The following is a 25,661-nucleotide window of genomic DNA, read 5'->3' on the forward strand; positions in this document are numbered from 1 at the left end:
GTATATCAGTTTGATAAAACACCCTTTGGCTACCTTCTTAAACCCTTTCTAAGACCCCCTCGGTTAAAGAGCAGTCTTGTTGTTGCATTTGTCACCCACATTGCCACAGGCTGGCTGTCAGGGTGTCAAGGTCCCCCGGGTTCTTCAGCCTCTGCTCGCCTGTGGACCTGCCTTGTCCCAGCATGCTTGGCCGGCGATCTCTGGCCATTGGCCGGAGGTGGTTACTGGCCCCTGCCCACCTTGATGGGCGCTGCGGGACAGCACCCTTCCTGCTGGGGCCACGGCCCTGTCCGCTGGCTGCTGCCGGGCACCTGCCCCTTCCCCAGGGAGCAGCCCCTCTCGCTGTGCCCCGACACCTTTGCCCATGACCAACATGTCTGAATCCAGCCAAGAGGCAGATTTCTAGAAATAAGTCTCTTTTGCATATCTGACTGTGGTTATCCGTGAAGGATTCCAGAGGATTGCAAAGCCACTTCAAAGCTGTCAGAAATCTTGTCTCGACATTTTGGTCTTCTGACTTAGAAATTCCTCCTGCATCCCAGGGCAAGAAGGGCAGCAGAGGGACTCTGCCTGCAATCATTTCTTGGGATACGTGGCAGCAGGCTTAAAGCAGCTCTGGCAGCTCTGCATATATTAGCTGTTACAACCCTCTTGTTTTTTACGTTTTTGGTTAGATGTATTCTGAGTAGCACATCAGACCAGTAGAATGATGCAATTTTTGCAAAAAGTTTAAAGAGTATTTTATGTAGCATTCCTGATATAATATAAAAGCTACCTCAGACCTAGTCTTCTGATTAATATTCTACACATTGAGTTCACCTCTATAAAGGGTCACACTGCAACTGCAGGGAATTCGGAGATTACTAGGTCATCTGAGGCTTAGTCTATTCTAAGAAATTTCTGAGGACAGGAAATGAAGCCAAAGGTAAGGATAAATACCTCCAATGTATTCAAGATATACCGTATACATGATTGCCAATGTTCTTATATTGAGAAAAGCCTCTGCAAGATTTTCTGGATATGCTTCTGGATTCCTACATACCGTAGCAAGTCATATTTGCATAAGGATCATACTGTGGGGGTTTTGTTTGGTTGTTTTTTTGGTTTTTACTTTGTTACTGTTGCTTTTATCAGCAAGCAGTCAGCTCCTGAGTTTTCCCTATATTATTCTTTTCTCTTTTTGCCTTTTTCTGGTCCTGGAAGGAAAAGTGGATGGTCCAAATTATTTTCTTTGCTGATAACTGCAGCTGTTTAAGTAATAAGGGAAGTTGAAAAATGCACCCAAGCCCCAGATGATCATTAAATTCTTGCAATCATGGAGGAAACATCCTGAAGATCCGCCATTTATGAACTTATTGTAGAAAAACAACTAGAAAATTCTCTGCACAAAACTGTAGGGTAATAAGGTAGTAAGGATAAGAAGGAGAGCATGGGGAACTAGAAGCACCTCATCTCAGGACATAAACCTTCAGCGTGGGTGTAGAAAATGCTGGTCTCAAGGCAGAGTTCCAGCATTGCTCTGCAGTACAGTGGGGAAGCTGTCATGAGAAGGAAGCTTGTGTATGAATAACTTTACTTGGCAAAAATCTTTCTTCAATATCAGTTTTCCACTACACTGAGTTATGAAATGTCTATGGATACAACTGGAACTTTCTGTCTGGCTATGAATTATGTCATAACTGTGGCATAGCTCCATAAATGGAGAAAGCTAACTGTTTTCCTCATTTTTAGGTATAAGTTCCATTTCATAATAGCCATAAGACACAGCACACAGCTATTACATTTCTCAAGTGATTACAGTTGCTCAGTGTTTGGTCTCACGCCCTGTAGAAGTGTTAAATTTCTCTATCCATAAAGAACAACCATATACCTTCAGTCTGAATGACCTACATTTAACTTACAAAAAAAGTAAAACAAGAAAAACACATATATATTTTCCACAGGAGAGAGCATACAGTGTTTATTTTCTATATAGCGATCTGCACTACATCCAGAGAGTAAAAATTACTTCTGAGCTCTGCACATCTAGATCTGATCCAAAGCTCATTGAAGAAATGGGATTTGGATCAGTCCCAGAGAGAGTGCTAGGAGTGTAAAACTGCAGTACATTCAAAGCAAAAGTCTCATAGCTCCAGAACTGCATGTATCACATAAATCAAAGTGAAGTGTACCTTAAACACATTTTGCAGTGTCTTTTTTATTGTTGATAGATACTGTAACATTTACTGTGCTTACAATGCTATGAATATAAGTGCAGTTGCAATTAGACAAAAAGTAGTAAGAGATAAGATAGATTTCTTGAAAGCTGAGAACACAATTAATATATCCATTCAGTAGGACATCACGAAGTACTGTATATGGAATATTGCTAAGAATTTGCAATTTCTTTTTAGGAATTCTAAGTTAAAAAAAATTCATACAGACAAAGACACCTAACAATACAAATTTTGTAGCATTGTATTAACATTCTTCATTTGAATGTCAAAAGTGTCTGATATATAACAACAGGGCATCTGTTAACTTATGAAATGTGCTGACATAATTCCTAATAGTTCTTTTGAAACACTGAACACATCAGGATGAGAAAATGCATCCATGTTATTCTTCAAAAGAAATAAAACAATCTGAGTTCTTTGAAATATAAGTAAATTTGGAATATTTCAATGTTCATCTAAATATGCATTTGGAATGGCATATTTCCTGCATTTAAATGAATTATTTTTTCATTACTAAAAAAAAAATAAAGTAATAATGCTGTGGCATTCTGTTGATCACAAAGCCATGTAAACTTCTTCCCAGATTCTATAACACCTCCCCCCCCCCAGCTTTTTTAAGGCTCCAAGTTATTTTTAAAGCTTTCAATGAAATCATAATCCAACAGAAATATTTTTTTCTGTTTGATTGCAGCCAATAACCACATTGCGAAGTTGTGGCTGACTTGTAATTGGGGAACCTCCTGTGGTCCCACAGGCTTCTCTGTTTATGCAAATAGTCCAGTATATAAATACTCATTTATTTTGTATATAAATCCATGCATATTATATTTAAGTGGAATGAGGATGCTAGCACTAATGAAGGTGTAAAAATCACATTCTTTTCCCACTGCAACTTGCAGTGTGTAGATTTAATATACAATGTTTAATTTGGTGATATAACCCACTGACTATTTTGTTGATTTTGGTAGACTAATGCCTAGAAAATGGATGCCTCAGCTGCCAGCATCCACTTCATAGGGTGATACATGCTTGAAAGTAAATAAAAAAGAATCAAGGCAGCATGTAACTATACCACTGGAGCTGTAAAGAGAAAGTTATGGAAGCAAACTAATAATGCTAAGATTTATGCTACATGGCTGGTTTTCCAAAAGCCATTATTCCCAAATGGTGTATTTCATCGCCAATCTCTTGATAGTCCTTGACTAGGAGCACAAATGAAGGAACACATCTTTTGCTATATGTGAATGTGATGCGTGTATCTACAGTGAAGGGTAACTTAAACCTACCTTCGTGATTCCCAGTAAGGCTTTATGCCTCACCTTCATCACTCCAGAAAGCTGAGGACTTGGGAAGTGGATGGCTGCAACACTGTACTCAGACATTACAGTGTCATGCATTTATGTGAATCTAATAATAGTACAGTTTGTAATAAACTGTGATCTGCAAGTTGTGCATTAGAGTCCTCCAGTCATTCACATTCTGGGCCACAGATGGTATTGGACCATAAGAAGTTTTACAAACAGCTAGGGTTCAAAATGTTGTGGTTCAAGTAGGAGAGCGTCTGAAGAGAAATGGAAATTGGCCTGAAAAACAGAATCTGTAAAATATGATCATACCTGGCTCAAGTAATTATTATGCCAAAGAACCTCATATGCCATTTTAACCATTTAAAGATAAAGGCATGTTTATATTTGAGTTTGATTTTCCTAAGTTATAAGGAAAGTTTCTTTCTTTGTGGAGAGAAAGCTGCAGCCTGAATTACAATATTACAGTGTCTCTAATATCAACCTTATCAATATTTGAAGGTCTATCAACAACAATGTTATAGAACAACAATAATAAAAATTGTTATTGATCGCGGAAAATATGTTAACTTTAAAAGAGTAATTTTTATCTTTTTTCCTACTCTTCTAGAAATGACAGTTAAAATATATCTTTAAGCAAATAAAAAAAATATAGAAGTTATGAGAGAAAACACCACTAAAAACAGGACCCAAAAGTGTCTGCTTTGGAGAAGTATTTCCATCATCCACTCAAATACTTCTCAGTGAAGGGACCAAATCTAGCCTCTAGACTTACTGTCTAGCTAATGGCAAGAAAGAGCATCACTCAGAAAGTGCTCACTCTCTACTGATGACACAGAAAGCTTAGATTAAAAACAAGTTTGTAGGAACTTCAGTAAAGGTACTTAAAGGAAGGTAGAATGAAGCAGCACCTGTTTTCTGAAACTGGAATCACAAGGAAACCCAGATGCCTAGGACTTGGTGACTGGTTGTCTAATGCTAGCCAGCTCGGAAACACTGGGAGGGCAGAAAAGTCTGAAATCATGCAACTCACTTTAATTGGTAATTGGACGCACCCTTATTCATTCATAGCAGGTACTGCTGAATGCTTCCTGAAGATAAATATTAACATTTGTTCTCTCAAAATCATTGCAGGTTCATTTTATTAATTTATTTTCCATGAAATGGGGTTTTAGCCATATATTGTAATGTAGCAATTACATGACTTGCTTGAAATTTGAATTTGATCTTCAGTTCTTTTTCCTGCCTAAGGAGGATACAAAACTTTAGGTTCCTTTCCTCAGAATAGTGCCCTACCACTGTGGGAACATTTTAAAGGCAGTCTATAGAAGCTAGTGCATTGCACTGGAAACACAAAAAGCAAACTCAGACCCACCGGTCCAGAAGGACTGGGTTTAAAAAAAGGTGTAATTATCCAACTTAAAAGTGAGGACACTGTCTAAGGAGAAAAGTCTTGAATTCCAGACCTAGTTCTCTGGCAAACTCCTTTATTTGACAAGTAACAATCATTGAAAAACATATCAAAGCATTTCTAAGAAATTTATGGGTGAGTTCCCTTTACACCTGTGCCAAATCATGTTTTTCTTTGTTCACTTCTTGAATTTTTGTATGACCCAGTTTCTACAGGAAGCTGAAGTGGGAGTTGAACTTACTATAGCTAGATGAGCAGTTTAAGAACTACTCATTTTATTAAACTTAAATAGAGTTTGTGCCTGATTTTTATAAAAAATCTCTGTCCAAAAATTTTGTCACTTCAAACCAAATTGCTTCATGTTAACAATGGAAAGTCTTTTAAACTTAGGATAGCTGTGGGATTTTCACATTCTAGAAACTGAAGTTTTCAAAAAGAGCACCCTCAATTTAATCTCTCATTGACATATTTTCAAACTTGTATCTGGAATTTGCTAATGTATTCCAAGTGATGTAAACTTTGATAAAGGATTATAAACTCATCAGGGCATTGTTTGCTTTCTTGAGTTAAGTGAGAGTCTCACCACATAACTGCTATACTGAGTTGACTCCCAGGGTTCAATATCTAGCTCAATATCCTGTCTTATGTGGTAGCTGATAGCAGTTGCCCAGGGTAAGAGCATAAGAAAAATGTAAATATGCTTTCTCAGGGGCTACATACAAGTAGATGATGGTGATAATCATCATTCTGAGGTTTTGTAAGTTTATCATCAGGCAGAATGGAACAGATTGGAAATGTAGGTATGCAGTAATGAGTTTGATCTATCCTGGTATAAATCTGTGCAACAGAGTGGCCTGACAGGTGTCATTTGTGAGAAGTGTGTTCTGGCTTGTAAACTGGTGAGGCTTCTGTTTAGCTCACTTATTGCTGGGATTGTGTTTTCTTTGTTCAATAACTGTTTGTTAAGGATATCTAAGTAGGTGCTTGTGATTCTTTAGTAAAACAACAGAAACCTACCCAGCCTGAGTGTGTGGTTTGATGTGTTTTGCAAACATGGGCACTGTAAGTTCACACAGCTGTAAAACTTGAGAATATCCTCCTGTGGCCTCCCACGCTCACAGATACTTACCTTAGATCTCTTCAAGGGGTAGGGGCCACCACTGAAGGAAGGTGGACATGTCACCGAGTGGGATTTATTGAAATCAGGGCAGACATTCATAGATTTTTATTTTTCCAATGCCTGCAATCTTGAAGTGCAAGATGCTGTTAATAAACCTTATTGCTATTCAAACCAGAAGGGATTCCTATAACTCAGCAAGATCCACTACTTTTGTTTTGGGTTTTTTGTTGTTTTTAAATGAAAAAACAAAAGCTTTTCAAAACTAATATTTGAAAGGAACTCAGGGAGGGAACAAGAAAACTGATTAAATATTTGATTTTCAAAGGCAGCTGTGTAGAATACAAAAAATATTTAATAAATGAAAAAATTCAAACTTCACCATGAAAATAATTTGTTTTGTTTATATCATTTTGATGTAAATTTTAAAGACATCAATCCTCATGCTTCTATTCATCCAAGTACTAACACACATTAATGTTTAAGTGTTTTAAGTCTGATTGAAGTTAATGGTATGAGTCGAAAAGTTTTGCTGAATTGGGAACCAAGTGTCGAGTTGTCATGAAGGGGCAACATTAATTTTGTTTCTTCTTAAATATGGTTATATTGTCATGTCATGTGAATTCTTATTCTCACCAATGTATCAGGTTTTGTATCCACTGGGATTTGTAGATGACTATTGTAAAGACCTGATAACATCAGATGAAGAAAAAGAACAGGGCTGCTGGGATTTTTATCTAGAAATAGTTTGTTCCCTCTTGGGTAAAGGCATAAGGGAATCAAGTAACTTCAGGAAAACACCTAGTACAGAAGGGAATATCTTAAAGAGTGTTTTGGCTCCTGTCTCCATGGGGCCATAGGTCCTGCCAGGGGCCTGCTCCAGCGTGGGCTTCCCACAGGGTCACAGCCTCCTTTGGGCATCCACCTGCTCTGATGTGGGGTCCTCCATGGGCTCCAAGGTGTATATCTGCTCCACTGTCACCCTCCATGGGCTGCAGGGGGACAGCCTGCCTCACCATGGTCTTCACCATGGGCTGCAGGAAAATCTGTCTTCCAGCACCTGGAGCACCTCCTCCCCTCCTTCTGCACTGACCTTGGTGTCTGCAGAGTTGTTCCTCTCACATCTTCCCGTGCCCCTCTCTGGCTGCAATTGCTCTTGGTGGTGTGGAGGGTTATTTTTTTCCCCCTTCTTAACTATGTTACCCCAGAGGTGCTACCACCATTGCTGTTGGGCTCAGCCTTGTCCAGTGATGGGTCCATCTTGGAGCCGGCTGGCATTGGCTCTGTGGGACACAGGGGAAGCTCCTAGCAGCTTCTCACAGAAGCCATTCCTGCAGTCCCCTGCTACCAAAACTTTGCGACGTAAACCCAATACAAGCAGACGCTGACATCACTGACTGAGGACGTTGAAGCTACTGTTCTGTTAATACTCAATTTCTTTTCATAAAAATTACTCTAAATGAATTCTTTGTCTCCTTTTTAACAGATGTTATCACAGGGAACTATTCTCCTGAGAATTGGCTTTATCATTCTGTCCCTGACCTCTTTTGGACTACTTATGGAAAACAGGCAAGATAAAAAACATGGGTTTTTTTCCCTTCTCTCATTATGCATTGCTTATCATTATATGGAAATCTCGAGAATGTAAAAAATTATATTGATAAATATAGATACACTCAGACATATATGTTGTTCTCCATTGAGTAGCAAATAATACATGAAAAGCAAGCACCTAAACCCAGGAATGTTCCCTTAGTGATTAGTGTCCATATCTATATTGTCCTTTGCAGAAAAGTTACAGGTTACTCACGTCCCTCTCCATGCTTGAATGGATGGAGCCACATCTCTGGTTTTGGGACACTAGCAGGCCAGGGAGACCTGCAAGCTGTCTCAAGGCACTTCAAGCTCAGACTGCAATCATATTGTGTCGGTCCTGTATAGCGTGCCACAAGTGCCAGATACCCTGATGGTATATGAAAAACATACAGTGTAGCTCAGAGTAGACTCAAAATCATATGAAGGATGGTGTGGACTTAAGACTAAATTTAATCTGTATGGATACAAATCAAGTTGGATCTTGAATACACGTGACCAGTGAGATGTACACTGTGGAAGTAGTCTATATGGGCACCATAACCCTACAGAAGAGTAAAGAGCAGGTAGAGTTTCTTACAGAGAAGCTATATGCCCTGCCAGAACAGAAATGTGGACTAGAAGCTTCCTTTGAGATTAAGGTGCCAGGTCCGCTTTGCACCTGCTGTTCATTATGCTTTCAGAAAGGGAATATCTTTCACTTGTGTGGACTGAATAGTTTATTTCAGGATAGGTAAAAAATCTGTCAATATGCCAGAGACATGTATAGCTTAGGAAGTTAATAATGTGAATTAGTAAAAAATTACAGAAATACACTGATGAAAAGATTCTGAACTACTCATGTAGCAGTTTTCAGAATTTTGTTGTTGTAATCTTTGAGATCCAAAGACAATAACTATATATACATCTACATTTGTGTGAACTCATACATAGTTTGGGAGTATGTGTATTCTCACCTCCAGCAAATTCAGTGTTATAAGTCCTTATAAGGTAAATACTGTAAAAACTTAACTGTAAGGTTAAGAAAGATGACTTGGTTTAAGTGCAGAACATCACAGACTATTTCTACATTCCCTTTTTTGCTGAAGTTAACAAAGAGAAGATTGGATGTTAATCTGAATTACTTCCCATTTCTAGGCCCAAAGCAGGAATTTTGGAAATCATCCGCTGCTTAATCTTCGTAGGTGCATACAAACTTGGCCACTTAAGGAGTCAATTTTCTTCCTTGGGCTATGCATATGAGGTAAGACATTTATTTTGAAATGTCTATGCTGATGACCCTAGATTTTTTTATCTTTTTAGAAAAAACAGAAACACTAATCATCTATATTTTGCTTCCTTATTTTTTATTATAGTATTTGAGGAGAATATTAATTTTTTTTTCTTATCCATTTCTCACTTTTTAGGATTAACTTGCAAGAAAATTGTTGGGTTTTGCTGCAGGAAAGTGTATACTTACCATTTCTTGCAAAAATAATATATTAGTGGCCATATGATTTGAAGGGAACTCTCTGAACTTGAATTGACGAACTCACCTTTTGTGAGGCAACTCTGAAAATTCTTGGAGGCTGGAAGAGTCTTAAATATCTAATATTTTCTTCTGTACTTATACTGAACCTCAGAAACAGACTTATAATCATTGACAAAGATAGGATACTGAACTAAATAGACTTTTGGTCTGATTAAGTATGGTTTAAAAGTAAAATTATTGTTATTTCTATTGTTTGTAGGGAACCATACAGCTTGCTATTCTGCCATGAAGAAGAAAATAAAATGAAAGGGTTCTTACTCTGTTCTTTACATGTATCTGTCATTAAATTTTAACAACTTTACCATCTTGAGTTCTTCCCTACTGTACTTTCCTATTCTTTCTTCTGTCTAGTGTTTTTCCTTTTATCCTTTATATTATACTTTTCTTTTATTCTTTTTTAGTCCCATTGACCATTTTAACAAGAAACCTTGCTCACATGTTTTTCTTTGAAAATACTGAAAGAACAGGTGTCTTCCAAATTGTTTGCTCTTAGTGAGACCAGAATAGATGTTCCTGAGTAATGTCAATATGTCAACACTGAAGACTTACTTTTTATCATAAACCAACAGGTTTGTGATATTAATAGCTTTTATGATGTTTGTGATGAACTTCAAAGAGTTCCTCATTTTGATATAAATGGTCCACTTGTGCTCTCAGTATGTTATGCAATTTCTGGATTCGTGGTAGAAATGCTCTTAGGTGCGGTAATTTTCTTATAGTGGGATTTATGATTAAAAAATTCTGAGCGAAGGGGAACTACCAGATATTTGTCAATTCATGTTAAAAAGTCTTCAAATGTTAATGTTTTAGCTCAAAATTCACCTGATCATTTTGAACCAGCAGATACCAGAAAGTTAAATAAATAAATAAATGCAAGTTTTTCTCAGAAATTAGGTCTAAAATTTGTAGTAAAAATTGTTTCTGTTCTGTTCAACATTCAGACAGGTTATCTGTTCTTCACGGTATAATAGTGTAGATAACTGAGCATCTTATGAGGCTCATAAACATAGACCTATCTCATAAGCAATTTTTTTATATTTCTGTTCCATATGTCCTAGTAATTTTTATGTGCTTGCTTTTCAACTTCCTTTGCTCTATTTCTCTTTCAAATCCACTTGTAATTTGAGTGGTGTAAATTAAACCATTTATTTAATCTTTTTGTTTGCCTCATACATATTCCATCTTTAACATACATCTAGATTTATCTGACTTTGATCTTTTTAATGCTATATTTTCAGTACTCATAATCTGTACTGCGCTTAAATAATGTCCTCCTTACAACATCATCCTTATATGGTACCAAATAAAGAATTCTTTAGCAATCTAGTATTCATGAGCAACGGGAATGAATGCACGACATCATGTAAAATAATTTCTGTTGACTTATTTTTGTGAGTCTATGAATTATGCCTTTAAGGGCACTTACTTAGGGATGAAGAAAAATAAACTGCAAGAGGCATGATAGCACTACTCAATGTGTCCAGAATTTAACAAATAATTCTGTCACAACATTCTTAAATTAATGGTGCACATTCCAACAGATACATGCAAGACTGATTTTGCCATACAGCATGTTGAATCATTAGTGAAAAAACATGTGACTCCTGTCTATACAAGTTGTTTTTTTCTGTGACTATGTTTCATATGTTCATATTTCTCATGAATATTTCAGAACCAGTAGGTAAGATTTCAGAAGTAAATATCCTCGCAGTACTATTTGCAGGGTACTCTATTAAAAATAGGTGATTTGAACTGCAAACAATTGCATTTGGCTCATAAAAAGGTCAGATAATTATCAGAACTGTGGCATGGGAGGAAGGCCTTCTGGGTGAAAACTAGAAGGAAAATACATAAGAAATGCAAGAAAACTAGGGAAGCAGTGAGAGAGGAGAGAACAACCAAGGAGTGAGCCTTTCCCATTTTGCCATTAAATTATCTCAGGTGGGTGTTAAAAAAGCAGCTAACGATTGCAATTCCAGCAGCAGAAGCCCTGCTCTCAGGCTCCAGCCTCTTGCCCTTGCTGCCCAGCTAATTGGCTTGGCCGGCTATTCTAGTGCAGCTGAGGATTTTTCTTCAGATAAGTGAGTTGACACAAATTGCTGTGGAGCAGAAAAGATTTTTAAAGCTAAAGCCCAGGGAAGGTGGAAGTAAAATGAAGCTGGAGGTGTGTAAGAAAGAAGGATTTCTGCTTTTGCTAAAGCTGTAGTCTTAATATGGTTGTTAACTGTGTCCACACTGTAGTAAGTACAACATCTTGTCTGCTGATACTTTGAAGTTATGTGTTACTAGTCTTGGTTCCATATGAAAACTATGTTAATTTTCTGGTCATTTAGAGGTATTGTTCTTGCTGCTATTGCATGTGAAGTCCTTTCATGTATATGTAGATAAATATACTCCTAGGGGATCTCTCCTGGTGTCCTTTTCTTCTCCAAACAAGACAGTAATTTGAAGTTATCAGAGTTAGAAAAGTGACCTCTTTTTTTCTTACGGGAGGTGGAACAGTACAGGTTTCTCAGCATGTGTTTTCTGTTTCTTGTGTTGTATGTATTTCATAGGGATGGTTAGGTGAAAGAAGGGGGGGCAGGGGGAAAGTTGTGTGGTTTGTTTGTTGGTGGGTTTTTTTTAAGAAAAAAAAGCGGTGATGTTTGAGGAAATTTTTAGATCTTAAGAAAATTGTTTCTTGGGTGGAGGTCCCTGAGAACCCTGATGATAGGGGCAGAGATATTATATTTGACTGGTTTTAGAAACACATTAGCTCCTCAGTTTATTGTCTGCTTGAGGATCTGTGTAGCCACATCCCATACTAGGTAGTTTTGTTTAGCTGATTACTTCATGCCTGTGTAATGTGATGATCATCTGTATTGCTAAAGCCAAATCGTTTTCTGTCAGACTGGGCCTGGAGTCTCCTAACCACCTGGAGGTAGCAGACAACATTGCTCTTGTGTTCAGTTATGCGACAGTTCAGTAGGCACAATATGTAAAAATAACTCTGTTATGATGGTGCACCTCTTCAAAGTGTTTCCATTCAACTGGTCTGCTTTGGCATCAGCCAGCATATTCCATGAGCTGATTTTGGTTAAGCAGTGGCTGTTATTTGACAGTAGTGCTAATGAGGAGCAAGTAGAAGTGAGAGCCATTGACATGTTGTTGGAACTCTTGTCTTAAATATTTTCACCAACTCTTAGAGTGGTTGCAACCCAGTACTGAGAAAGACTCTTAAACCAAAGGGCTAGGAGTGAGGAAATGCACTGGCTTGAGGTGCTTGTTTATCTTTTACCTTTGTTTCAGCTAGGGCATTGTATCTGAGAGTAAATCTCTTCACCCAGACTCCTCCTGCACTGCAACTTCCTGGGCTGCCTGGCTATGAAAGCATTGGCAGATGTAGTAATTTACGGGTGGAAATGACAAAAATCTAGGGCAACTTTCATTGGGGAAAAGAGAGAAAAAGAGAGATTGTATACACATGGGATAGTCTAAATAAATAATTTGTTTTCTTTTCTGTTTTACCTGGGCATGTGGTGCATTAGAAATATAACCAACTTTGGAAGACATATAAAATCTTGTGCTGCAGGGTATAATTCAGCCCTTAACTAGTGAAGGCAGAAATGAACATCGTTGTGGTCAAATTGTTTATTTACTCCTACAGCGTATCTAAACTTGGTAGATGCAGCTGTTCCAAACACTTTTGGAGACAGTATTCTGTACCAACTGGGCTGCTTCTCTGATCTGTGATGCAATTCTGGTATTTCTTACGAGTGTGTCAGCTAATTTGTCTGGATAAAATATATAATATCTCTTTATTAAAGAACTGATTTGCACTGTATTCTGTGTTCCACAGCAGTCCCTCTTAATGTGATATATTACCACACTACTTATTTCTCCTTTCATCGTACAAAGACTTGCTGTTACCTCACTTGTTTCTTAGCGTAATTTACCAGTGTTGGAATACTGACTTATGAGTACTGACTTAAACCAAACATTTACTTATAAGAACTTATTTCCACATCAACGATAGTTTTCTGCTCTGTAGAATTTTTTTCCTTGGTCCCTCGTTATGATCATCTGTGCCACATTTCAAAGAGCAGCATATCCCATATTTGGTTTCCGTTAATGTGAAAGCTCCATGCCCTGTGCTGTGATTTACAGCCTCAGCATTTATGCAGTCTCTGTGCCCTAACTAGATTGGCTGGTGTATTTGAAATGTATTTTAGAAATTAAGCTGAGGATGGAAGGAAACTCGACTGCCTTATGATAAAAAGCCTTGTCAACACACATGGAATTAAACAAACACGAGTTGTAATCTGTATTTTCTATGTTAGCTTCATTCAGAGAAGTCCACTATACCATGCAGTGTATCCCAGGGACTGGACTTTTAATATTCTTGACAACTGCCCTAAGGGGAATAATGTCCCTTAGAAAAAGTCACAGTAAAATCTGGCAGTAGATTAAGTTAGTTTCCACTTAGGTGTGACAGCAGAGTCATTACTGATCTTAGACTTAGCCAGTTTGAGAGTCGGCTTCACCACCATCAACTAAAGACTATGATGTATAGTTCCAGATGCTCCAGCCAATTGACCGTAAAATTGCTCCACATTTCTGGCAGAGCAGCCAAGCTGGAGCTTTTAAAATCTCCACTCCCTGAGCTCAACACCCTCCCCCCTCTGCTTAAAAGCTGCTCATTATTCTTCTTCTGCCCGCTGATCTTAGCAAAAGAAAAACTTCTGGAATCAATTAGAAGTGTCTGCACTTGATGAGATTTGCACGTGAGTTCGGAATTGCGAGGCTTTGATAGTGTCAGCCAACAGCTGCAGTTTCAGGTGGTAAAATCAGGGAAGGAATTTTCCAGGGTTTATTTACAATCATAAAATAAAACAAAAATCAAGACAAGTTGGAAACCATCTAATGTGTCGTTAAAATGAAGCCTGAATTGGGTTATATATTTATTTTGTCTGAAAAAAGTAAACTGGTGGTTTATTATCAGGATCTTTTCAATTACCTTGCAATTATTAGGCTGTATAGAGGGGTTGTAATAAAATGCAAGTTATGGTCTGCTTGCTGTAGTTTTAACTATGAAAGAGGCATCTGCTATTACTTTTGTCACTTTAATTGCTTGACAAGACAAGCAGGTAGTCATACTTAATAGAAATCAGAAGCATGCAGTCAAAGATGAAGCAAAGGTTGTACTCTAAAGATAGAAAATACATATTCACATATACTGTCTGAAATTTTGCATTTTGTTCTGTCAACACGCACACTGAGAGTTGTAAAGTATATTTTCTGACCCTTCATAGCTGAAAGCAGTTAGTGATTGGCTTGTATTTTGGTGCAATGTTTGCATTTTAAAGATAACAACCATGCCAAATGAAATCATTGATGTTCAGTTATACATCTCAGGGTGTCTTCGTTAAAATGAAACTGTGCTATTTAACACATATTGTTACTAATTTGCATTGTAAACTAGCTTGGTTCATAAGTCAAAGCATAATTTTTCCTAAAGCCAATAATGCTACCAACCCCATCAAAATGCATTCTTTTCTACACCATAAGAACACACGGATAAAAATAAAATTCTCCATAACAGTGAGTTGCTTCACCGATATTAATCCCTTGTGACAACTGAGATACTCCACATGGGTAGATGTTTCTGTCTGTGTTATTGTAGTTCCAGTACTAGAGTATTAACTGACATTTTTTTTGTTAATGCACAAATGCATGTATTTTTTTTCCTACCTGGATTTCTTCTGCAGAGGTAGTACTGTTAGGAAAACTAATCTGTAGAGTAATTTTTTTTTTCCCCCCTCCCTTTAAAGAGCTAAATAAAGTACTTCTGATGAAGGAGTGCTCAGAGAATGCCTCCTCTGCAGCATCAGTCATCTGTGCAAGCGCAGAGGCACCTCTGCATCACAGCACAAGCAGCACTGGCGTACGCTGGCGTGAGAGGCGGGCGGGCAGATAGACGCCACACAATTTGGATTCTGTAGGGGAGATGCAAAGGTAGTCCTATGCTTGACAGAGCGAGTGCTTACTGATCAGTTTACACCCTTATACATTTTACATTCAAAGTTGCTTTAAAGTTACAGCGTAAAGCACACTGCAATCTCTAAGACTCAAAGGCACAAATCAGATGCGTGAGTGCTGCGTCCTGAATGAAGAACGCTGGTGTGCTTGCTGAGACTTCCCATCCACGACCATGGTGTGAGGAGAAGCAGAAGATACCTTCTGCATCCATCCAACTGTGTCCCCCAACCGTGCTGAGCACCCCAGAGCGGGGAGCCTTCCGGTCCTGCCGTGCATGGCCGGGGGGTGTGTGCTCTGTGGCCTCACTGTCTTTAGCCGGTCAAGCTCACCTGCGTGTATGTGTTTATCAGGACAACCTGATATGCCAAATTTGTATACTTCTTTCAAAAACCAGATAGTCTACCCCAAAACTATTGCAACTGGCAAGTGGGAATTGTGCTAATCTTACAGAGAGAAGAGCTGTACCTGTGTTCCCAACGCCATGAAGGCAGATGGCTTAATTTGAATTTTATCCTCAACATGGCAGGCAGAGGGATCGAATTAGCTTTTAGGAGATGACAGCTTTAATTAAGCTAGCTATTTCTGATGAATAAATCTGGGTTTGGCAGATATAAGGTGACTGCAAAGAACCAGCCTAGTAGCATTTGCCTTGAAGCATTTTAGGTATTTTTTTCCTCACAATTTAAATAGAGAAAACTCAAATGTAAAAAAGACATGCAGTCCGGAGTTACCCAATTTATATGTCTTGCAAGGGAGGTGATTCTTCTTCCCATAAAGATTCTTCTTCCCATAAATGTCCCTTCCCACTTCTGCAACAGTGAGCAGACTATAGCAGCTGTAAAAACTTAGCATTTCTGGAATAGGATGGCTGTGCAGGACCCACAGAATTGGGCTGTAACATAGGCCATTGGAAAGCCTAATCAATACCTGTATTTAGGAAAGTAGAAATTAAGTCAAAATATTCTATAATATATTTTATTAGAATTGATGATTAAAAAAAAAACGTTTTTTGTACAGTCTGTTTTTTTCAGAAGCTTGTTATGAACAACAAAGAAGGAAAAGCACAGTAAAAGTTGAGCTTCTGTTTTTCTACTACCAGCACCTGAAATAACCAGAGACTGAAATCTAGTTCATGACATCTGGGCAATTACATGCTAAATTCTAACCAGCCAGTGCCTCCGGTCTAAAGTGGGCGATAGATCAATAAGATAAAATCAAACCGATATCTGTGCTGTGATTTTTTATTTTTTTTTTATTTTTATTACTGTCTTGTTATATCACTCCTTTGTACGAGTTCTGTTTTCTATGATGTTTGGAGGCAGGGATTATAGAGAAAGCAACAATGCTATATTTATTTTTATATTTGAGTATTACGCAAAGCAAAGAGAATGTTTTAAAATCTCCTTCTGCCAATGCCAAATAAAAATTGCCTGATGAAAGAAGATTAGCAAATGCTATGTTTAACAACTAATTCTGAAATGCAGAACACACAAAACACTTTGTATGTTTAAAAGTTGCAAATAGGTGTTATGGGGGGAAAGTACATATAAAGCTTTAGTTATCACTTGAAGCTAAGGCAAAATAATGCAGCAACCCCCTATGGAGTCTGGGAGTGATCACATCTGTCCTGACAGAATTAGTTTGGTTTATCTTCCTGTAGAGCTCATGAAATGCTTGGAATAGGTTGTTTATTTTGCTGATTGGAAGATAATACACAGTTGAAAATGCCAGGGTTTAGTTTGAACCTTTTAGATTTTACAGAGAAAAGGATGTTATATTTTTGTCCTTAGCTATTACCTGAATTCATTGCACATCTGCATATGACTATAAATCTCTAGATATATTTCTTCCTCTTCTTGTTGCCTTCATGTAAGTCGACTACAAAGAACAGTCAGATACTAGGAAACAGTTATAAGTGGTGGTTAAGCAGGATGTTAAGTAACAGAATCTGGCCATTAACTGCATTGTTTTATAGCTCCATGTTCCTTTGCCAACAGTCTGCTTTGATTATAACATCTTAGGGCAGATACCTGCCTTTGTGCATGCAGAAAGGGCCTTCCTCGCTTCTGTGCACTGTGTAAGCAGTGAATAGAGCTGACATCATCCTAGTTAAATTCCTAGTCATTTCTTATTCCTGACTTTCAAGTGAAGTCTATTAAATGGTTGCCTTATTTAGAAAACTGGTCTGTGTGCCTGTTAAATAATTATTTTTTTTTTAAGTTCTCTGTTGTCTTCAGCTGAATACATTCCAGCACAGTATGAGATGCTTTCAGGATTCTAGTATGTTGTTGGGCCATCTTTGCTTTTAATTAAAGTGTTGGCCTAAACTGAGTCCATTCAAATGTATTCTCCAGACCACCTGTATGGATGGCAGTTAGCTTCTGGGATTATCTGGGCCTTATTAGAATGCATCCCCAGACCATAAAATGTGTAAAAAGCAGGAATTCAACTGTCAGACTTGTAAATTTGACCAAAAAACATGTTACCGAGATATCAACAACTGATAAGAGCTTCATAAATTTTAAACAGTAGGGTATAGCTGGCTAGAATTTGCCATGCCCTCTGTATAGAAATCTAAAATGTGACGTTGGCTGACAAAAAATGGTATATGTTTTTATATATTTTTGTTTAAAAAAACCACTGAAAGATATTTGAGACTTTACTAAATAAAAGGGTCCAATTTTTAACTCTTCCTTTTTCCCTCTCCTCCCTTTTATTTTTTTTTCTATGTGTGAAAAAGGAAAAGATAATAAAAAGAAATGGAGAGGATTAATATGAGGACTTACACAGAGGAATTCATTTAAATGCATGAAAAATTTGAAAAAAAACCCTCAAAAACAAAACCAGAAAAATATTTCTTATGGGGGATTTCCAAAAAGAAACATTTTAACCACTTTTAACAATTGTATATTTGCATCCTATGCCAAGATTTCTGATCAAATCCATTATGTTCCAGACAGACTTGTTCATACCATTTTGTGGCCCTCTGTCAGTAACCACACAGTAGTGAACATGTTTTGTTCTATCAATATGCTGAATATTTAAATTGGTCAGTAAAGACTCACAGCTCTGCTGGAATGCTCAAACTGGGATTACTCAATGTGCTTTGCCCCACTGACTCAATTAATAGAGCTGTAGGAAAACTCTTTTCTGTTTCACTCACCAAATCAAAATGAAATCAAACAAACAAACAGCAACCCTCCCCCCCCAAAAAAAGCAACACACAACCCTGTTGTTTTTTTCCCCACCATTACAAAATAAGATTAGTCAAATGCCAGAAGAAAGTATTGCCTGAAACAAAAACAGCTTGTTCAAACATCTCCGTTGGAAATAAAATCAGAAATCCTCAACTTGCTGTAAGTTCATTAATCTTGAAATGACACATTTCAAGAAATAAATTGTTTCATAAAACTGTCCAATCTCTACTTCCAAGAGTAGAGAGAGATTACTGAGTGTTTCGTCTGAGTGAGTGTATGAGGACCTTGCTGTTGGAAGTAAGAAGTTCTCCATTAGCAGAGAGAAACCGGATATTAAAAGCAAACATTGTCCATTTTCAACACAGTCCTTGGTATTGGTAGCCTATTAGGGCCTGAGGTTCAGATCAGCTTTTTCACACCCTGATTTTTTTCCTGTCATTATACATTTCTCAAAAGTAGCTCACTTGAAACAGATAATTTTACAGTAAGAAATACTCAGTAGAAGCTCCATGAAGATCTTAGACCCTTTCATAGCTTGAAGGAGAGCTGGATTCATCTATGTGGGAAAAAGTCTGTTTTATGTGTGTATGTGGTGCATAGTTATCGATGAATTATATCAAAGAACAAGAAACAAATTTAAATAATAACATGGTATATTCTTATATAACTTTCTCACTGTAATGTCAATTTATACAGTGTTAGTCTGTCAGACTAACTAAATCACTGTCAGAATAGTGATAGAACAAATACAGTTTTATAGCCTTAATTTTTATATAAATTGATGCCATCTTAACTTGATGTTTTTGAGTATCCTATTGGACTATTTATCACCTTCGAAGTATTTACCAATTTCTGCCAAGTTCTTATGAAAAGAACATCAGCCCATTCGATGAATCAAATCTGCTCCTTCCAGTGATGTAAAACTGACAGCTCCACTCCTGGCTAGTGGAGAGTTATGCAGGAGGAAAACAGGATCTTTAGTGGATCCAGGTTTGTTTTTTTGGCTTGGTAAACTCTGTGGCTTTCAGAACTTATTAGCATCAAATAAAAATCAAAAGCATCAGATTGCAAACCTAACAAAAGTAATAGCTGTGAAAGCAGCATGCAACCAAAACTGGTCCTTTTTTTCCGGAAGGTCCACATAAAATCTACCTAACCAACTACTTTACATCCTCTGCTGTTTTATTTTGATTTTTGTGTAGATCAAATTACCTGGTCTTTGTGATTTTATTTTGCTTTGTAACATGCAGTAATCTGTACTATTAAACTCTACATGAAAGCGTATTGCAACTGTAAAATCTGGATGTGTTAGACTGTGCATATTTGGGTATTTATGCCATTAATTTCAGAGAACCCATAATACATTTGGCAGCAGAGATTCTGATTTTCAGAGCTGTTCACGTGTGGACAAATGTTTGCCTCTCGGCGTAGAGTCTTTAGAATGCAAATCATCTTTGGAAAATTGTGGCTGAAAGGGAACCGTGTTGTTAGCTTGATTGCTAAGAAACTGAAGCTATGCTTATACCTTTCAAAACAAATAAAGGTAGGTCATCTGCTGAATGTCGAGCTGTTTGAAGGAAAGCTCAGCTAAGTCAGGTCACACTTTTGCCTTCAGTCCAAGGTGTGGCCTTCTTTGGGAGAAGGACTTGGAAATTGGTGACTGTAAAGCGTGTTATCAAATGCAACTTTATTCTTGCTGGACAGACTGTGTATATTCAGATATTAGCCAGGTTAAAAGCGGAGTGAAAGGAAACAGTGTTGAGGGGAAGGCAGATATGACAGAACCTCTCCAGTCCGTGCAGGGCACAGCTGGTCCAAAGGGTAGCCGTAATGATCTGGGAGTTAGGGTAAGGATGGAAAGTAGGGAGGATCTGTATGTTCTCCCAAGCTCCTTTAATTACTTCCTTTGTAAAGGAACTAAATGATAAGAAGTTGCTTCTGTGATTCCACTCCTGCAGTACTGTAAAATTCAAACTTTACAGGGTGAGTGGGAAACGAGAGAAGAGCCTTGGGTTTATACAGCATTATCTGCATAGCTTATATTACAACTTTCCAGCCCAGCTGCCCTAATTTCTAAAGTATTTAGTCATGTCCTTGCAGACAGATTATCTCTTTGTAGTTTGGGGACAAGGTCAAGGAACCATGTTTAGATGTACTATGGGCACATGCTAATCTTATTTCCCCAGTGCTCATGAGTTCCTGAATCAGTGATTTAAGCCTAAATGTGATGCTGGATTGTTGTTTTGTCCCAAACCGCACAGGAGACAATGCTATTGTTCGTATTCATTAGCAGAAGTTTTCTCCCTTAAAATTTGTATGAAGTCATCAAAACTGCAGGTTCAGCTCATGTTGTACTAATGCCAGGCAAGAATGCTGTATGACTTTTCTCCACCACCGTTTCCCTATTACGGTTAATGCAGTCCATCTTACTGAAACCAAAAAGCTATTGCCAGTACACCTCTTAAATTATTCTCAAGCTGCCAGCTGTGCCATTTGACTTTGATCCTTTCTTTCATGGTAATTGTCATGCTGAAATGTAAAACTGAAATATATTCTGCACCAAGTGCCACCTTTTCATACTTTCGAAAGATATTCATCTTCAGGAGATTTCTGCAGATTTTACGTGCTATTAATAGTCTTCTCTATGTGCTATTGCTGCCATCAAGTGTAATTATACAATTATGCATGTGTAACTATTCATGTACAGTAATTTTTAAGGAATGCCAGCTCTCAGAAGCTTGTTCTTATCCAACATTTTCATGCTGCTCAGCTGAAAAATAACATTTACCATTACACAAAATGCATGAAACACCTCATTGTTTTATTTTAATGGGAGCTAAAAAATTGAAAAATTCCGGTTGAATATGCACTTTGAAGTATGTTGCTGAACAGAAGACTAGATTGCCTTGTTATTAGATGAAATTTGGTAGTTTAGTGACTTGCTTTCCTGTTTTGTTTTGCTCTCACTCTTAAGATAATTGAGAAAAACTGTGGAGTCATCAGTGTAAATAAATCCCTCCTTTAATGCAAACAATTATATTCACCTTCCAGGCATTATTACGTGCTAAGAAAAGCAGCTGTAAAATATTCTTCTGGCCAATCTGGTTTAAAAAAATACTTTCCAAATATAAAATTTGATATTATTTTTGATTCAAAACACTTAGAGAGAAAAATACTTTTCAACTGTTTTAGTGGTTTAGGGATCTCATTGTTAACATTTGGGTGGTTTTGACCTTTGTTGTATTAGGGAGGTCCTGAAGCACCTTGCTGTCTGTTCACTCTACAGAGGCAAATCAGTATTTTAATGCACTAATGAGAGGCTGCAAGTAGCAAATTACTTCATTACTACAATCACTGTTTGCAATGTGCTGCTTAAGAGTAAATATTTTCTTTATTAACTTTGAAGTCAAACCAGTTGGCATCCAGGTATTCCAACAGTTGTTCAAGGTACTGCAAGTCCCAGAACAAAACCATAATCCTGCTCCCAGGCATGTGCCATGTAAACATGAGATAAAAGGCAGCAGATGAATGTGGACAAGCATTAGGACCATTGCGGGAGAAATTGCAAAGTATTTCTATGAAAATTAAGCATGTTGAACAGAGAGTTATGGTGAAATCCTTATAACGTTGAAAATTAGCTTACTTTCCAAAAGGGAGCCAAAGGAAACGTACATAGAGAGGAACAACATAGCCAAAGGGACAGTCTAAGGCACCCATTTATTTCAGTAGCGTTCTGGGTGGACATCAGTGAGGTATAAATGTTTTGGCAGAGGCAATTGCTACATCAGAGATAGGAGAAGACAAAGGCCTAAATGGCATAAATAAACTTCATTTATACAAGAACAACAACATAGATCATTTGAGTAAAAGAAAAAATTCTAGAAATATCTTTTATTTAAAGAAAAATGTCCAAATATACAATAGATGAATAGATTTATCCTTACTAAGTTCACAGTGATAAGACTTCTTTTTTTTTTAAGCACATGAAAATGAAAATTTCTGGCAACTGGGACCAAATGTGATCCCTGGTCATGCTGCACTCGAGTGCTCTAATACTACAAATAGACTATTTACTATTGTCGGAGAGAATTGGCTGAGGATTCATCTGTGGTATGGCAATTACTCAGCCACCAATGTCTTCTGCAAAAGCAGGAATAAATCGAAGTAGTGTTGAGAATTCAGTAAATAATGTGACAAATCAGTAGTAAGTTGTGAAAAATCAATAGCCAGAAGAATTAGAGATCAGAGTGCTAAAAAGGAGTTAAATCTTTGCCATTATCTGGTCTGGCTGGTGCACACAAGAACATATAGACACCTGCCTTTAATCTGGGCAAAGCTTCATTTATTAGCTCTCTTCATATGAAAAAGGACCCTCTAAAATAAACCTTAGTATTTACAAACATTTCCAGAAAGAAGGAAAGAACAAATCCCATAGGAATTCTGAAGTAAAATATGAGCAGCAGTAAAGAAAGTTTACAGGAGAGAGCTTCAAATAACTAAAGTGCTGATAAAACATATAGACGCTGGAAGACTTTATGATGGGAAGAGGTCAGGAAAAATAAACTGATGAAGTTGTGTGAAAGGATGTAATAGCAGGAAAGGAAGGAGAAGAGAAAGCAACCCAATTTGTCAGGTAAATGGGAAAATGTTATGGGGAAAAAAAAATATTGCTAAATGGTATTACTATCACCTGTTTCTAGGGACCAAACATTAATAGCTATTCACTGGGTTGTTCTCATGTAGTTCTTCTAATAGATTCTTCTAATAGTAGTGGTAAAATTAAAGTGAAAATTAAATCAACACAACAGCTTCTTGAGAAGTCTTATAACAGCAAGTTTGGTGCAATTTTGAAAAGTAAATCGCATTCTGAAATGAGATAGTCTGAGTTGGTGGGCTTTTTCTAAACAAGAGAGAATGAAGAAGTGTGGGCAAACATTTATGGTGAAAGTGGTACACACCATCTTCTAAAATGTTTTTAATGTTTTTTAACAACTGTAACCCAGTGCATGACTATTCTGAAGGATCTACCATGCCTGAGGGAATGGCTCTAAAGTTTCACTGTGAGAAATATAGAGGTAGTATTATTTTTTGCATTAGTTTAATATATGCATACATTTTCAGAAGTAGAAGACATTATACACTGACTTACATTTAAACAGATTATAGAACCCAGCTAAAATGATTAGCTTCTTGAAAAGCAGTGCAGCAGGAAAAGACAGATTATTATAACATCTACTGTGAAGTTTTGCATGTGATATTACTATTTAAAATAGCCATAGTACATACTTTGTGTGTTGGTGAAAAACATAACTTGGAAATGTTTACATCTGACAGTGATCTATTTTAAGTAAAAGAAGAATATTGTTTAGGTGCTAGTGAGAAGTGTGAATATTGTGATTGGCTACTGCACAGAAACTTGCAGACAGGTAATATGTGGAGAGCAAATGAATTGCTACTGTGTAAGCTTAAAACTGTAGATGCAAAAGCTAAAATAATATTTACCTATACATGGCATAATGAATCTTTATTGGCAACTGGTATTCACAGACTATTTGAAAGGTGGTATTGGCCAGACACAAGTTATTTGGCAGAGATCTTGCCTAGTATATATTTGCAGAGCCTGTCTGCATAAGGATGCTGGCAGGTTTACCCTGATTTCTATTCCAGGTGACAAATTTCTATCCAAGCATATGAGTGATCAAATATTTTCCACTGGAATCTGGGCACTGTAAAATTTCTGAAGCTGAGTAGAAAAATTGGAAGATTTTCTTAAACTATAATAGGTTCTGCATACCAGTGTGGCAGCAAAATATTTCCACTTGGACAACATCAGGGCGAACTGTGCTGAATTGAACTAAACATTTTTCTGGAAGACTGATGGTATTTTGTTGCCACTTGTCAATGGCATCTTCTCTTAACCTAGAAGCTGTGATCACCGCAGTCTTCAGTTAATTTCTACGTGAATATTAAGCAATGGCAATGGAAAGTACTGGTGCACTAACTTTATCTACCAAAGCGAAGAACTCTGTCCAAACCAGATGAAAACTATACCATAACCACATTAGCTTATTTTTTTCCAGTGCAAAGCCAATTAAGAAATAGAACAGTTTCCATTAGTTTATTTGTCTTTCCTGGAGCAATTACAATTGCTAAACTTTCCTAAACTATACAAATGTGGAGTCTCCCCTTGTGACAGGTTGTTTAAATTTATAACTAAAGCTAGCATTTCCATCTCCAATAAAAGCCAAACAGACATTTAATTATGGTGCGTGACATTTCTGACTAAAATGGAGCCAACAAAGCCTGTCAGACAGCCCTCATTGTTCATGAATTTTGAACAAATTGGGGATCTGTGAATTTATAGCCAGGTTTTTCTCTACTATTGTTTAAAATAGCACACATGGAAAACACGCCATGGGTGTGTTGTAATTCAGCTTTAATGATGTAACACTTGGTTTCAGTCAATTGTTGGAGGATTGCAGTAACACTGGTTTAGTGCTTCAGACATTGCATGTTCCTTAGCAATTATAGTCCAGCTTTCAATAATGGCTGTTGGCGGGATATCCACAAGTGAAGTCATAGCAATTTTGAAAAAGAGCTAATAAAAATACACCTGCCTTGTAGTGGAAAACGAGCCTTTAATATCTTTGCTTTGAAGTTGAGTGAAGCCCACAGCATTAACTAACAGATACCAGTATTATGATGCAGTAATCCACTCCCCCAGGGGAAGTCAGGGGATTGAAGTATGAAAGGCTACTATTTTCTAGTCACATATTTTTTAGTCACCATAACGTCATGAAGGAAGAATGGAAATAACGAGGTGATAATAAAAACTGGAAGGGTGTTAGCTGTAAAGTTAGGAATATGCAAAGCCATCGCAAACCATAATTCAGGGATGCTACAACTTAAGTGATATAGAATGAGTCAGTTGCTAGTTTTAATACAATTCCTTACTTAAATACATCCAAATCCACTTTTTTTTAGGACAATATATGGAATATTAAAATAATGTTTAAGAAAAAGAATAAGAATTTTTTTTCACACAACTTCTCAGCTTTCTATTCTGTTTCTATCTGGATCACTTTAGCTTCTGACGATATTTTTCACAGCCACTGAATATTTGCGGCCATTAATAATCCTCAGTTGGTTTTCTTCACCAAAAGATCTAGGGTGGGTTCCTTTTGTCCTTTTGTTAAATTCTCTTTTATATTCTCTCCTGATATCCTTCATATGTTTTGAATTCTTTTTCATTTTAGGAAGTATGCGTGGTTACG

General features: G+C 37.3%; 1 protein-coding gene across 1 annotated transcript in view; it reads left to right on the forward strand.

The window, feature by feature from the left end:
* AGMO (alkylglycerol monooxygenase) overlaps positions 1 to 25,661 on the forward strand; it is a 196,100-nt gene that overhangs the window by 107,816 nt on the left and 62,623 nt on the right. The window contains 2 exon segments of the mRNA XM_075746077.1: positions 7,535 to 7,617; positions 8,779 to 8,884. Coding sequence (XP_075602192.1) covers positions 7,535 to 7,617; positions 8,779 to 8,884 — 189 coding nt within the window.

This window comes from Balearica regulorum, chromosome 2 (genome assembly GCF_011004875.1).
Source record: "Balearica regulorum gibbericeps isolate bBalReg1 chromosome 2, bBalReg1.pri, whole genome shotgun sequence".
NCBI lineage: Eukaryota > Metazoa > Chordata > Aves > Gruiformes > Gruidae > Balearica > Balearica regulorum.